The sequence below is a fragment of the Barbatula barbatula genome (assembly GCF_947034865.1).
Source record: "Barbatula barbatula genome assembly, contig: scaffold_200, whole genome shotgun sequence".
Taxonomy (NCBI): Eukaryota; Metazoa; Chordata; class Actinopteri; order Cypriniformes; family Nemacheilidae; genus Barbatula; species Barbatula barbatula.
The window spans coordinates 1-16,523 of NW_027636869.1; the positions used below are offsets into that span (position 1 = coordinate 1).

Below are 16,523 nucleotides of genomic sequence, written 5' to 3' on the forward strand. Positions count from 1 at the left end.
CCCATCAGTGTGAGCTGCCACTAATACACACTGAATTTATTAAGACTTTTCAAGGTTTACAAGTGATTTGTTGCTTCTGTAAAGCTTTTGATTTCTTTTTGTAAGCGTTAATTAATCTAACAAAACCACATATCAGTGGTTATATTCATATCAGACACATGTCACCCCAAACCCAGAGCATTTATAATGCCAACTGCCCTGCAGCTTAATTCTTAAATTCATTCGACAAAAGTTATTCTACACAAATATAGTTGCCTGTATAAATGAGAGGTAATTTATGTTCCTGTATAATAATAAATATGATCACGTGATATGTGTTTTTGACTTTACCTTCAGCTGGAGCTTTAGGTTCCTCCGCTGGCGGGGGCTTCGGCAGGAGCAGCTTCACCCTCGGGGGCAGGAGCAGCTTCACCCTCGGGGGCAGGAGCAGGCTCGGCGGGAGCAGGTTCTGCAGGGGCTGGTTCTGGCTCTGCTGGGGCGGGTTCCGCAGGTGCGGGCTCAGGTTCGGGCGCAGGCGCGGGTTCCTCCTTCTTGGCGGCTTTAGCCGACTTCTTAATCGGGGCTGGTTTCGCCGGCATGTTGTCCGCGTTAGGGATCCCTCTGACCTCGTAAGTCCTTCGGCTCGGTTTGACGGAGTCTCAGGCCGCTTTTATAGCTTAAGACACGTGAACTCCTCCCCTTCACCGAACTCTCAGCATCACGAGCTCTTCTGCAGTCACAGCACTGCCACACTTCACCCGAGCCCTAAAATACACTCAACGATTCTCATCCTACAGACGACATCAAACACACTTTCACAACGTTTAAGGGACAAACATGTGTAAGAACATGTGTAAGAACATGTGTAAGAACATGTGTAAGAACATGTGTAAGAACATGTGTAAGAACATGTGTAAGAACATGTGTAAGAACATGTGTAAGAACATGTGGAAGAACATGTGTAAGAACATGTGGAAGAACATGTGTAAGAACATGTGGAAGGCTCGAGAGAGCATTAACAAAACAAATAAATAAAACACAATATTAGTGGCAAATTTAAATGAATAAATAAAAAAAAGAAATATTAACCGGCATACATATTTTATTATTTGACTATTTATATTTTACGATGGTATTGTAGTAAAAGTATGACCAGAGTTTTGTCAGAATCTACCACAGTAGACTGAATGTGTGACTTTACCATAAAACCAATAGTTACTATAATGAAACCAGGATTCATTTGAAATGAATAAAAACACATGAATGTGCAAACATATGACGCAGACACACAACAGCACTTCGGAAGGTTGTGGTTTTATTATGACAGATGAAGACGTCTGGTGGTGATGTTCTCATGTGGACCAGGTCGCTCCATCACAAGACAAAGCCTTACAAACCACATCTCGACATGACTTCATTTTCTTCTTCAATGATTGTTGTTGCAAATGTAGACCCACGCTATTTACAATGTTTACATTTATAACATTCTGTACAAACCATCACTCGGGTGGAAATTACATAGTAACATCAGTCATTCTTTTCATACAAGGTAGAACACGTCTGTAAATCTGCTTCACACATGCGCTTACAACATTTATAAACCTGATTACATCATCTATCATCATGTAACTGGACCTTTAATGGAATAGTTTTGAACTTCTGAATAGATGTCAAGTGAAGGAGCGACGATTCAGCAACTTCTCACCACTTTGTGTTTGACCTCTGCCATACACTTTCTCCATTGGTTCACAGAAAACATTTTCAACATTTCAAACTGAAGCCGTCGGAATCAATGAGTCAAGACATCACCAGAAACACGTGAAATCATCTGTTTCCAGTGAACTTCAGACTTAAACACACAATCAATTATTGCAAATAGCAATGCCACGTTCAACAAAAACAACCTGGCAACAGATTCAGACGTTTAGAAAATATTATTAGACTTCATTCAACTAAAATCTAATGTTTTAACACTCACCAGTGAAAAGTTGCTGAATTGTGGAGATTTAAAGCACAACACAGCACAGCTATCACAGGAATACAGGCACAATGATGCAGACAGTGAACAACAGCTTCAGTCGCACCACTAAACCTCTTTAAAACACAACCTGATGGAAATCATAAGATCTTTAATCCAGCCGAGATATTCTCAATAACCAACAGTGTGTTCTGAGGTCAATCAAATGAAGCTTTGATGTCACACACTGTCTAATGTCTGGAATGTCAACACATATCATTCTCACCTATAAGAAGCAGCGAGAAGAAAGCAAAAACAACAACAACAACAACAAAAAGAAATCTTATGCATCATGTGTTTCTATTTAGCTTATAAACTCTGCCTTTATAAAACCCTACCCTTTATATCAGAGAGATGATTATTGTGACATGGAGATCATATTTTTACTTCCACTCAGTTCAGACCTACATGCATGTTTTTGACAGTATTTTCAGATATAAAGACGGGCAGTTACTGGTCCACTGCTTATACTGGGATAGAGAGAAAACTTTGATATGTTTACGTCATAGAGTTTTTTCTCCTCTCTTCTTTCAATGTTGGAAATAGATGAATAGAAGTGAGTGAACCGAACACATCTATAAGTAAACTTGATGCTTTCAATTCTATTACTACCGCTAGAAATCATTGATCTGACAAGAAACGGCATTATTACTGAGTTAAATGCAGCGCATCTGTAAGGCTGTTGGATGTCAAGTGAGGTGTTCGAGATGTTTTCCTATAGTGACCTCAGATAGTACCAAACATTCAGTGAAAATAATCTTCATCCTCCAGCATCTCTCATACTCTTCACATTGAATTATGCACATAATGAGTATTTGGTTGTCACCGAAGAAGCTCTGTTTGCACCATTTGAGAGAGAGAGAGAACAGCTCTATTGAATGTGTTTAGAGGCCTGAGATGACCAAAGCCCTGAGCCGAGGTCAGTTTCAAACCCAATAAACCGTCTGCACAGATATCTGTGTGGCGTGGAATCATTCACAGTAGTGTGTGTTGGGGATCTCATGCAGATTTGAGAGGGAATACAGGGCTTGAGTTTGAGAACAGCTCCCCCTATAGAGCAAAACACGACACTGCTTCTGTATGAGGCATTTACTGACTTTAATCCCTTCTAAATCATCAATAAATCATCATGTGAATGTCGTTGTGCAGTTTCACTTCTTTTGGCTTTAGCTTCACTACTTTTGCCTTCTCACGAGTTATTCACTTTGTTCTCAAGTACTTCTGAAAGTCTATATGACTGATGCCGGGCACACAGAAATCAAAGGTACAGAAGAGCAGTAAAGAGAGGAATGTTCTATAATGGCTGGAATACACTTGCACACTTTTAAAATCTGGACAGATCACACACTTGCAGACTTTTGGAAAGTTTCAGATCTGACACACTTCAGTTCAGACTGAAAATCTGAGCCAGTGTACTTTAGTCTGTCATGTGTACTGTTGCTGTGGACTCTGTGAGTGTCTGATGATGTATAGTGCACACTAGTGAGTAAAGTTTAGCACCGGATTCCTTGAGTTGTTAATATGGGCAGCAGTGGAACAGTAAAGGCTCCTGGAATACACACATACGCACGTTTACTATAGTAAAACTGAAGTGTTTGTAAACACATACTGTACTGTGTATATGAGCTAGAAAAGAATCATGACTTTAATCCGTCAAATTTTCCTTTTTTCAAAAGAAGGATTTACTTTAAATGACAAAATGATGATTCCCATGATACGTAACATTTAGTTTTAACAAATCATGGCAATAACACGTTTTTATGGGCAGTACCATGATAATACCATCTCTGAGGTCATTTAAAGTATCATGCTACAGGAACATTCTTATCAAAGATTACCGCTGTCATAGATGAACGTATAGGGTATTATAGGGTGACAGTGCTCGTGGATGATGTATTGTAACAGTACAGAGTCATCTGCAGGTGTGTTTAGAGCGGGGGGAGTTTGGGGTCTGTCTCTTTCTCCGGTGACTCGATGTAATTGGCCGACTCTTGTAGTTTTAACAGCATGGCCATCTGAGAGAAAAAACAAGAAAACACAGATATTTCTCAAGAAAATACCAATGCTGTACAGAAGAACATTTCGTTAACAATGGTTTTCATTCATGTTTATCCACCGCGGAACAAAAACATTTCTGAAATTGAAATAAAATCAAATGAAATATTTGCTTGAATATTATTTGTTTATAATTTTTTTATAAAACTATAATAAAACAATGATAAAAATGAAAGAATGTATGGCTGAGATTTAATTGACATAACTCTGTATCTATACATTTCTCCAGTGCTTTGACAAATCTATTGTGTTTCTGAAATGTGTCTGTCAAGGAGGAAATAAACACAGCCTTTTAAAATGTCATTCAAATGTAATTTTGTCTCTTCTTTAGGAACACATTGATTTAGATTGAGTTTATCTATTAAAATCACTTCAGTGTCCAGACACATGATGTGAAGTGTGATGTGACTGACCAGTGGATCTGACTCTACAGAGATGGGCGGCGTCTCTTTATGCACTCGATCGTCTGCGGTCTGACTGGGACTGGCCGGTCCTGTGCTCGGAGGAGGCAGGTGACACAGTTTAGCTTGATCCTGTTGAGCAGACGGCCACGGCAGAGACCCTCGGACCCACTCCACCGGATCTTCCCACACCGACTTCTGACCATGAACCTACACACAAACATATTATCAACAAACATCACCACAGACACACGCACGCACGCACGCACGCACGCACAACCAAACACACACACACACACACACACATAACAACACACACGCACGCACGCACACACACACAAACACACACACACACATAACAACACACACGCACGCACACACATATAACAACACACACGCACGCACGCACGCAGGCATGCACGCACACACAAATGCATGCACACACACACATAACAACACGCACGCACGCACGCACACACACACACAGACACAAACACACACACACACGCATGCACGCACACACATACACACACACAAACACACACATAACAACACGCACGCACGCATGCACGCAAACACACACACACACACACACACACACACAGACACAGTGATACATTTATCCAAACCATAAATCAGTTTTTCTGTCCCATGACTCACTTTAATGCCGTCTTTGGCTCCCTCCTGAAGGTATGGAATGATGGAAAGGTTCCAAAGATCGATAAACCATGTCCGAAAGTCCTCAACTGTGACCGGACACGAGAGGAAGAAGCAGGGACCTACGGCCACACAGATCAGACAGACAAGAATAGGCATCTTCAGCTTGACCCAGGAAGGAATCTCATCTGATGGGAGTATATTACAGTCTGTTGAAGATTACCAATGAGAAAATCTGAGGTGCTGTGCTTCTCCAGGAAGGTGTGCAGATGATACCAGAGTCTGGGGACCCAGTCTAGATTCCGAAGCAGATCTTCATTGGTCAGACTTCTGGGATCTTCGGCCTCCATCAGTTTTCTGTGCAGGTAGCGCACCAGGAACCCGTTGGCCGGCTCCACGTTATTGGAAAACGTCACCATTCTGAAAAAATGAACACACATAAAACAATAAAATGATGTATTTGACAGTTTGGATTATTATTATTTTTATATCGTCTCGTGTCAATATAAAAGTAAAAGTGTACACGAGTCCCCACCTGAAGCTGAGATGCAGGCCGTGGTTTGGGGTCATTTTTACCGGCTGATTTGTTGTTCCTATTATATATGGACTAAAACAACAAAATGTCATTTCAGAGTCAATAATCATCTGTATGCAGTTTACTCTCTAGTGTGCGCTCACCATTTATGATATTTACAGGTTAAAGCACCATTGACAAGTTCACTGACGGATGCAGAGTTGCTGACATCATCCAAGATGACGACCAATGGGATTTCAGCAGGGCTGCTCTCGCGATCGAGCTGATTGGCCAGATTGGACAGGTAAAGCTGAAGGTCCTATTAGCAAAACACACATACACACACACACACATAAGAGATGAAGTATAAATCGGATGTATGTGAGACAGAGGTGCATTCTCTCATTACCCATCATACCTTGCAGGACTGGCGGTGCATGTTGAAGGTGACGGCGATGGCAGGCGTGATCTCTCGAGCGCTGCGCTCCACCAGGTATTCGGCGAGGCGGTAGGTGAGGTAGGTCTTCCCTGTGCCGCTGGGACCGGATAAGATCAAGCGTCGGTGTTTCAGTAACAGACTGATGTAATGTTGCATCATGGGTTTGGGGATCAGCGTCTCAAACACCAGAACATCCACACACTTCTCCTTCAGACCTGCAGCGTCACCGCACACGGATATCAAACTCAACCACAGTCCATGATGTTTCATATGTCTGCTTTATCATAGATCTGACAGCGTTTTATCACACAGCGCTCTGAAATACTTGATTCTGATTGGCTAGAATCAGAAAAATTCCCCTAAAACTAATAACACACAGGCATGCTGATATTACAAATACTTTAATTACAATTAAATCCAATAGAAATGTATGCTTATTAATAACATATACAGTGTATATGGGATTATATTTGATATATTTCATTTTAAATATTTAAACCAAACATGTTTGAGCATCTTGTGTTTACATGAAGACACCAAGAAATATGGGTCCTTTGAGGAAGGTTTGTATTTGTTACAAATGAAGGAAAGAAATACATCAAATCAATATTTTTTGTCTAATTATTGACATACAGCTGGTTGTTATCACATAATAAACCTTCACAGGACCCTCCGCTTTGTGTTCTTACATAAATTCAACTTCAGGTGATCGAAATGAAACTATTTAATACTTAAAAATATGTCATCATGACATTTCACATCATTTCTGATTATTAATCTTATTCCACACACCAGACACAGTCTCTCTGCAATTTGCATCAACCTAAAACTTGATTTATTTATTTAAATCTCACATATAATTACAACTTAAATTATATTTCTGTTAGTTGCATTATGTTCAAACATTGTGTTAAAATACTGAAACAGGAAGTTCTTCTGGACCTGCGTTGTTTACGTCATCCAAAGTGGTCTATACATACATTTTTCAAATGATTCAGTTATTGCAAACTACAGCGATGTGCATTTTGTATTTTGCAGAGATGAGAGTTTCGTATTTCGTGTATCTTACGCAGCCCTAATATGGTCTGTTGTAAAAATAACCTCTGAGGATTTTGGGTCATGAAGGTCATACATCAGAGATGAGAGGAAGGAATGATGGGATGTTTGTCTCTCTGTCTCTTGTACTGTCAACTCATCGATCAGATTTGAACAGGTGATATACTGTACAGACCCCTCACACCCTAAGCATAATGTCACATGAATAAATCTGATGTGAGGGGTGGTGTTGATTGTTATGTACGGACCTTTCAGGGCCAGGACGATACAGGAGGATCCTTTAGTGTAGAGACGGACGGGTGGAGTCTCGGGCGGTTGAGCTCCTAACACTCTCTTGAGATGACTCAGACTGTAGCTGTACATCGAGTCCTGAGACAGACCCAGACTGGAGCTGGGGTCCACCACACGCAAATACTCCTACACACACACGCACACGCACACGCATATGACATCTCATGTTTTATTATCACGGCTTTAAAACACAAGACAGAAGAACTCACTGTGAAAGCCAGACAAACAGCAGAGTCCAGAGCAAACCAGTCTGTACGTCCACTGAGTTTAACCGTACCGATGAAAAACTGCACCTGCTTGACTTCCTGTGAACACATCAACGAGACGCTGTGAGTCCACTTACATCACGTTAAAATAATATAAGCAGTCTTAACACACGCTTAAAGGGAATTGTGTCATTACAAAATCATACTAGGATGCAAACGGTTGCTAAGCAACACTGGCTTAATATGTGTGTAGCGGTCACCGGTGTGTGTGTGTGTTTCAGGTTTCCATCTCTTGATGACACTCACATCTTTAAAAATGTGATGGTTTGGTATTCGAACCATCACTTTGACCAGACTCTCATCCTTCTGCAGAGTCGTGGTGGGGCTTTGAAAAACATCTGTGACAAATACAACATCACAGAAAATGGAATAAGAGAGATCATATTCAAGAGAATATAGAAAGTGTCATATAACAAGAAAATACACAATTCATGCATTGCAGTACATGTTTCTTTTGTATGGTTTTGTCATATCTATCTATACAGTACGAGTGCGTGGTGGTTGTAGGTTCACATGTTTGTGTGTTCTTTATGAAATGAATGTCTGATACCTGGGTAAAGTTCATTCTGTCCCGCACCAAAGGTTTTACTGACAGAAGACACAGACTGGCGTGGTGATGTAACACCCAGTGAACCCAAACCTGACGACTGAGAGGTGGAGCTTGGGGGTCGGGAGGAGGGGCCTCCGGTCTTCAGATGGTCATTCTCCGCCTTCAGATTCTCCACAGTCATCTAAAATGTTGAAGTAACACGACATAGTAAAATGTGCGTCAGATATCATCAGTGAATGATGAAATAAAACACAAAGATAAAATATCACGTGTGGTTTGAGTTCTTAGACTATTGTCATTAAAATGATTATTTCGCTGTTACAACGAGACATCGGTCCACAGGCCAACTATTGAAATGAAACTAAATGACAAATGAACAGCCAAAAGTCTGACCTCTCAAAAGAAAATGCAATTCTAATTCTGCACTTGATTCGTCTTTGTGGTAATTCTACAAAAGCTCTTGTTAAATTCATGTTATGTATAGAAACAGAACTAAAGATCGTGGCATGATGACATCACACACCTGCATGTGTGTCATGGCTTCCTGAAGCTGCTCCAGCTGGTGGGCGGAGCTTAGAGCCTCCAGACGAATGTCCGTCAGCTTGCGTTCTTTTTCCCAGAGTTCCGAGCGCAACTCTGACACCTCTTTCTCATCTGTGCCGTCACGCTCCTCGCATGACCTGATGAAAAAACATCCACAGATCTCACATCGTACGCATGCAGCAATTACAGGCAAATCAATCAAACGCTTTTATACGCCTCACCCTGTTGTGGAGGTTTTCTCAGGGGTGTTATTCCCATCATGATGGATTTTGGGTGATGAAGGGGCGGAGCAGGTGGGTGTGGCGATCTCCTCGATGTCAGCATATGATGCTTTCGAGCCCTTTTTACTGAAGGCCTTGTTGAAGGAGCTTCTTAACTGCAGGAGAACAGAGACGAGAGCGTTAAACATCTACTGCGAGCTTTCCTGTGGCTCAGGGGCGCTAGCGACGCTAAGGTCGTGGGTTTGATCCCAGGGGATTGCACATACTCAGAAAGAAATGTATAGGATAATGCAATGTAATCTGCCTAATGCGTAAATGTAAATCTACTGTTTTTATATGGTGAAAACAATATGAAATTATTTAGAAATAAACACAGATGCACAAATACACAGCAAACAGCCACAAAACAACGGATGACAGCACATCAGAATTGCTCATTTTTTGATTCTGTTCATCAGATGGGTCGAGCAAATGTGCTTTAACGTGATGTGATGATGTTCTCGAGCTAAACCTCTAGAGATGAGAGTTTCTTTCATTCTGAGCAGCTGGATCTTTTTCTAAGAACGGGAAATGAGGCTGAAATATGAAAGATGATGCAATTGAATGAATGCAGTTCTGAAGCATCACAAAGAGATCAGATTTACAGTTTCATACAGTAATGCGTTGTCTATTAAATCATCATGACATTAATAATGAAAGTGAAAGCAGACACATCACTGTGTGCTTAATCATTTTTCTTAGTCAATGAGTCTTCATCATCATCAAAAGTTTAAGGGGAGGAGTTAACGGATGCTCCACCCTCGCCGTCTACCATACGTCATTTAAGATGGACAGTCATTATGGGACGGAAGTGCATTTTCAGATTTTAACTATAGATTATGAAGCCACACGAAAGAGAATGACCCAGATTGATCAACTATATATAATACATGCTGCAATATTTCAGGGAAAAATAGGCATTGTCAGTTGTAATTTCACTGGGACTTTAACTGAAAATATCGCCAGTTGCTGCCCAGTGAATGGAAACAGAACATCTGAAGCTTAATGTGATGGGCTGTAATGATGAATATAAGATTGTTTTTGGAGATGTCGGCTGTATGACGTGTGGTCATGGATGATGGCATGATGGAGGAGGTTTATCTTGTATGTTACTCACCTCATACACCTGTTAAATAGAGAACAGGACAGCATGAAGAAGAAACCACAGTCATTCTTTAATCAATTCAATGAGTGTATATTGAATCCATCATTGCAGTTGAATCTGTGTCTAAACCAGTATTGCCGTTCTCACCCAGCTCTTCTTCTTCTTCTTCTTGGCCTCTTGTTCTTTCAGACTGCCGGCGCTGGAGTGACTGGTGATGCTGTTGAGACTGGAGATACTCTCAGATGAGTTCTGACGGTCCATACGAGGCTCTGAGATAAACACACACACCTGTCACTCATCTCACAGGAACTTCATTTCAAATAGAACGCTGTTCACTAAACTTCTCTTGAATAACAAATTCAAGTCGTTGCTATAAAGATTCTACGACAGATTTGTTCAATGCTCCAGCTACAGGCAGCTGTGAAAATCACGCTATATATCACAACTAATCACGAGACACGCAAGAACCAATGAGATTCAGAGTCACTGACATGTCACCAGATTTGAATTTAGTGCTGCGATGTGCTTGTACGCTTTCAATTTGGCACCAACACAAAAAACTTCATTTGAGTTTGGCTGAAGAAATGAAGTCTTCTGTGAACCTTTGGGTGTGTTCTCGGGGGTATTCAGAGCTCCCTGAATGATGGAGTGTGCCTCTGTGTTCTTTGTCTTCAGGGTCTCTATGGTTTCCTTCAGGTCCTGTAGCTGAGAATCCTGAAATGATAAACCAGAGTGTTTTTTTTGAAGACCGACGTTCACAACATGGAACTTTTATTTGTTTATTATCTCTTTTTCTATCATCATTGCACCGACAACATATAAACTACACAAGTGTGCGTGTGCGTGAATATTTATATTATATTTATATTTATATTTATATTTATATTTATATTTATATTTATATTTCAGCTGTGGGGTCAGCTGTGGCCTAATGGTTAGAGCGTTGGGCTTGTGATCAGAAGGTTGCTGGTTCTAATCTCAGTGCCAGCAGGTCATGACTGAAGGGCCCTTGAGCAAGGCACCTTACCCCTGATTGCTCTGCAGTAATGTGCCACTGTATAAAACTACTTGTAAGTCGCTTTGGATAAAAGCGTCTGCCAAATGAATAAATATTTATATTTACGCATATAAATGCATGAGAGTGTGCATACTGACCTTCTGTTCAGACGTGTCCGACAGACTCTGCAGTCGGGCAGTCATGAGAGCCAAACTCTGCTCGAACGCCGCCACCAGGTTCGCCTGCAGATAAAAAAACAGTCATCACCTGACACACAACTCAAACAAACACACAACACGAACACACACACTCAGATGTGTGTGTCTCCATCGGACAGGGAGGAGACTCAAGAACAGCTGCTGACATGAATGGATGGAGGGAGGACCTGGAGACATGATGAGAGGTTGCCATGTCAACAACACACACACAGAAATCTGACAGTTTATCCGTTAGCGATAAAAAATAAAACACACAATCTCAATCATGCGACTGGACTATGATTCTTACACTGCATGCCGATGCATCACTGTTATGACCCTGTGCTCCCTTTTCTTCCCTGCTGGGGCGGAATGACCTGGGAGGGCGTTGTTGACTGTACACCCCTGCTGACTGATTTCACTGATTGCGGAGAGAATAAATGTTGGACTAATTCATCTCACATCACTTCCTCTGGGGAATGGCAGTCTCCAGAGAAGTCACCAGGGCACCAACCGTTACTTCTGTTTATCTTTGTCAATATTCCTTACCTTTTGGATTATTATTTCTTTATTTAAACCCCTAGACATTCTGCAATATTATTTTGTAATGGATCATCTTTTATTGTAATAAGCTTGCAAGTCAAACCATCTGTGCAAGTGTGATCCTATTTTATGTCACGGCCGAGAACGAGCTGGCCGTAACGCAACAAGACTTTCATAATTGAAAACACGACGCTGCTCGTCCGTCATGTACAGTTTGTTTTGTTGTTGCCAGGGCATGGTTGTTATGGTGTTCTGAGCTGTGTGTCGCTAGGGCATCGCTGGGATGCTGCGGATGCTCAGATTCAGCAGCGAGTCCCCTGTCATCAGCACCCAGCATCAGTCGCATTTATAAAACAGTGATGTCATCAAACTTCACACTTGGCTGTGACATCATCAGTCAGCGCCAGGCTGCGCAGGGGTGGGGGTGGTGGGGACAGATACATGCAACAGTAACAGACGGGGCTGACAGTCCAACAAACCTGGCCTGCCTGTAAGAGCCAGCGGACGGCCGGCGCAACGCAGCGGTCATCATGGGCCGGGAGGAGAGAGAGGGACAGTAGTGGTGTTAGCATCCTCACGAACACACACACACACACACACACATTCATACAAGGGTCCCCAAAACTGCCTGGATACTCAAGTCACACTTAAAAATGTCTCAAAAGTAATTTGGCTGTGATTTAAGCAACAGGTGATTTTATTGCATGTATGAAGTTCAAACGGGTGTGAGACACATTCAGGGTTGAGTAAATGTGTTGAAGGGTCAGTGGCAGTGAGACACATCAGAGACAGCTTTATTATTCACAACATAAACACTGTGGTATGTCCAAAATAGCCCCCTATACTCTAATACAGTCCACGATTAGAGGGGACTAAGTTGTGTCCGAATCCACAGTGGAAGTGATTGAGAACACTCATTCAATCCCATGATGCATCCTAATAACAACTGTACAACCATTGTACACTCACGACTAGCTGCTAGCCATCTATCATGAGTCTGAATTCACTCACTGGTTTTCACTCGTTCCTACAACTGGATTATATTAGGGAACTAATGTAGGGAATGGTGAATGAGGGTATAGGGGGCTATTGGGGACACATTCAAACATGTGTTAAACACCACAACACTCACTGGCATTACTAATAATCCCTTATTTAAGAGAACCACTTTAGTGTTTCAGTACATAAATGAATACATGAGAATCAATTCATATTCAGCTTGAAAAACTGAACGAAGGAGATGTGATTTACTGTAGGCCTATATGACATTGTGTCTGAAAAACAAATGTAAAATGTATTAAAATACATAACATTATATATCAAATATATCATTGCTTGTATTAAAGCAAGGATATATCAAGTATTAAGACAACATGTGTGAAAAAATTGTTCATATTGATGGCCAAGAAGTAGTGAAATGTGATGAGTCAAACTACTTGAATACTTTTTTAATGTACCATTTCTATGAATGTGTTTAGGTCAAATTATTTTTTGTTTCTATTTGCATTTATTTGCAGAAAATGAAAACTGGAGAAACAGATGGAAATAACAAAAAAGCTGCACTGTATGTTTCAGATCTCAAATACAGCAAATAAAACATTCACTTTTAAGCAACACAACAGTCATATTTCTACAAGTATATCTATATGTTGAGGAAAGGTTGTGTGTTTGCGTGTTGTTTGTGTGTGTGTATGCGTGTAGTGTGTATGTGTTGTGTGTATTCGTGTGTGTGTATGCGTGTGGTGTGCATGCGTGTTTAGGGTGGCCATTTCCATAACACCAAAAAGGAGGACACTTTGCGGCATTTAATGAGGCAAGAATAACTGCATCCGTGTTGTGTGCATGCGTGTTGTGTGCATGCGTGTGTGTGTGTATGCATGTGTGTGTGTGTATGCATGTGTGTGTGTGTATGCGTGTGTGTGTGTATGTGTTGTGTGTATTCGTGTGTGTGTATGCGTGTGGTGTGCATGCGTGTTTAGGGTGGCCATTTCCATAACACCAAAAAGGAGGACACTTTGCGGCATTTAATGAGGCAAGAATAACTGCATCCGTGTTGTGTGCATGCGTGTTGTGTGCATGCGTGTGTGTGTGTATGCATGTGTGTGTGTGTATGCGTGTGTGTGTGTATGCGTGTTGTGTGTATGCGTGTTGTGTGTATGCGTGTGGTGTGCATGCGTGTGGTGTGCATGTGTGTTGTCCATGCATGTGTGTGTGTGTGTGTGTGTGTGTGTATGCGTGTTGTGTGTATGTGTGTGTGTATGAGTGTGTGTGTATGCGTGTTGTGTGTATGACCGTGTGTGTGTATGCGTGTTGTGTGTATGCGTGTGTGTGTATGCGTGTTGTGTGCATGTGTGTTGTGTGCATGCGTGTAGTGTGTATGCGTGTGTGTGTATGCGTGTGTGTGTGTGTATGCGTGCGTGTGTATACGTGTGTGTGTATGCGAGTTGTGTGTATGCGTGTGTGTGTATGCGTATGGTGTGCATGCGTGTTGTGTATGCATGTGTGTGTGTGTATGCGTGTAGTGTGTATGCATGTTGTGTGCATGTGTGTTGTGTGCATGCGTGTTGTGTGTATGCGTGTGTTTGTATGCGTGTGTGTGTATGCGTGCGTGTGTGTGTATGCGTGTTGTGTGTATGCGTGTGTGTGTATGCGTGTTGTGTGTATGCGTGTAGTGTGTATGCGTGTTGTGTTGCCTGCATGGTATGTGCATGCGTGTTGTGTATGCATGTGTGTGTGTGTATGCGTGTAGTGTGTATGCATGTTGTGTGCATGTGTGTTGTGTGCATGCGTGTTGTGTGTATGCGTGTGTTTGTATGCGTGTGTGTGTGTGTATGCGTGCGTGTGTGTGTATGCGTGTTGTGTGTATGCGTGTGTGTGTATGCGTGTTGTGTGTATGCGTGTAGTGTGTATGCGTGTTGTGTTGCCTGCATGTTCTGTGCATGCGTGTTGTGTGTGTGCATGTACATACGTTTGCAGACAGCTGTGTGGTCAGATTGGCCACTTTATCCTGTGAAGACTCCAGCTCGCGTCTCAGTATCCGTATTTGCTGATGTAAAATCACAAATCACAAAGTTTCAAACACCAAAAACCCTGACATTTACTATCACTGCTATTTTATATAACAAACATTTTATTTATTATTATATAACAAAAACATTAAAAGAACAACATTTCAGTACACAGTTACATCTGTAAAACCTTCTTTGCCAAAATATGGATTTGAATTTACTGTACACTACCAGTGAAATGATTGATCTGAAGACGTGTGTGAATGTTTTTCATTAGTTATGTGAAGATGCAATAGAATTGTGCAAACGTGTTCATTTATTCCATTACAGCCAAACATGTCACTGAATACAAACGTTTCTGAAGTGGAAGACTTGGACTGAATAATGAAGAAAAATCTGTCAATAAGAGCTCAAATTAGATGTGAAAAATCATCTCAGTGTGAGACCTCAAGAAACTTCTTAAAGCGGCCGTGCAATGGTGTGTCATGCATTAAACATGTTGTCTTCTCATGCTTGTCAAAAAACGAGTTGGACGTATGACGTAATATTTCTGTGCTCGATACTCTCCCCCAGTGTTCGTACAGGTTTCGGAAAGTTTTTTTCAGAACATGAAAATCCGTTTTGTAACAACGTTTCTTAGTCCCTTATTGGACAATTCTCCCGGAAAAGAGGAAGAGAGAGAGTTCTATGTTCCTGAAGTTCTGCTGTGTTGTTTGTTCGCTACATTTGGGTGACAGATGTTACATAAACGGTGGATATAACTCTGGATTATTCTACTATAAAGATATAAAAACAACAAAGATATAGTAAAGATCATGAACTTTTGATGGTGGGGTCGATTTTCACAAACTGTTCATTTCAAATGAATTTACTCGTGAAACAACAACAACTACAAAAACAACAGAACAATAGAGAGGAAAGTGAATAAGAGAAGCTGACAGACGTTCATACCTCTCCCTGCATTCTCTCCTCAGTCTGACAGCATCACATCAACAGATGAAGATAAAGATCAGAAAGAGTGAAAGAGAACAGAGCACAAGAAAAGTGTGTGTGTTACAGGATTGAAACTAGGTGCTAGTAATATTACTAAAGAGGACTATACTAATGCACACAATAACAGATGTTCTACATCATGTATGTACTCACAGAATAGTTTGATGAAGCGTTGGAGGCCAGCGACAGAACAGAGCCGTGAACTGTGAGAGATACAAACTCACTTACAGATGCCGAATCTATGTTGAAATTCTATTTCAGCAGTACATCAAATAAACATCAAAGATACATCTCTGCTGTAGTTCTGTGAGGTTATGTTATTCTGGAGATATTGAGGAAAATAGCCCGAGGTTGTGATTGGATATACAGTAATATAACAATATTACACATGAATATTTTATTGTATATTCATTGTATTCAAATCAACAGTACTTTTCTGAGGTCTACCGGAAGTTAAGTGTGGGCCACATAACAATGGTTTATGTTGTTGCCGTTGAAACCATCTATACTTGCAGTAAATAGGTTATGTTTTTCTATATTTGTTTGTCCTACCGTCCTCGGCGGGCTCTCTGAATGATCCAGACCTCATCATACTCTTAGGTCTCTCGGCCAGAGAGAGAGAGCTGCCCAGAGGAGATGTGCCGTATAGATC

The 16,523-nt window shown here is 41.2% G+C and overlaps 1 protein-coding gene across 1 annotated transcript; it reads right to left on the minus strand.

Moving 5' to 3' along the window:
- Positions 1–1,273: 1,273 nt before the first annotated feature.
- LOC306891269 (neuron navigator 1-like) lies at positions 1,274–16,460 on the minus strand (the record flags this gene model as incomplete). The annotated part of the gene is made up of 19 exons (XM_079488458.1): positions 1,274–4,011; positions 4,465–4,662; positions 5,113–5,231; positions 5,333–5,529; positions 5,645–5,716; positions 5,788–5,942; positions 6,042–6,277; positions 7,367–7,535; positions 7,619–7,714; positions 7,922–8,013; positions 8,226–8,406; positions 8,749–8,905; positions 8,990–9,144; positions 10,281–10,402; positions 10,736–10,847; positions 11,289–11,372; positions 14,839–14,916; positions 16,025–16,074; positions 16,424–16,460. The coding sequence occupies 19 exons, from the start codon at positions 16,458–16,460 to the stop codon at positions 3,925–3,927; spliced, it is 2,397 nt and encodes a 798-aa protein (XP_079344584.1). The 3' UTR covers positions 1,274–3,924.
- Positions 16,461–16,523: the final 63 nt, after the last annotated feature.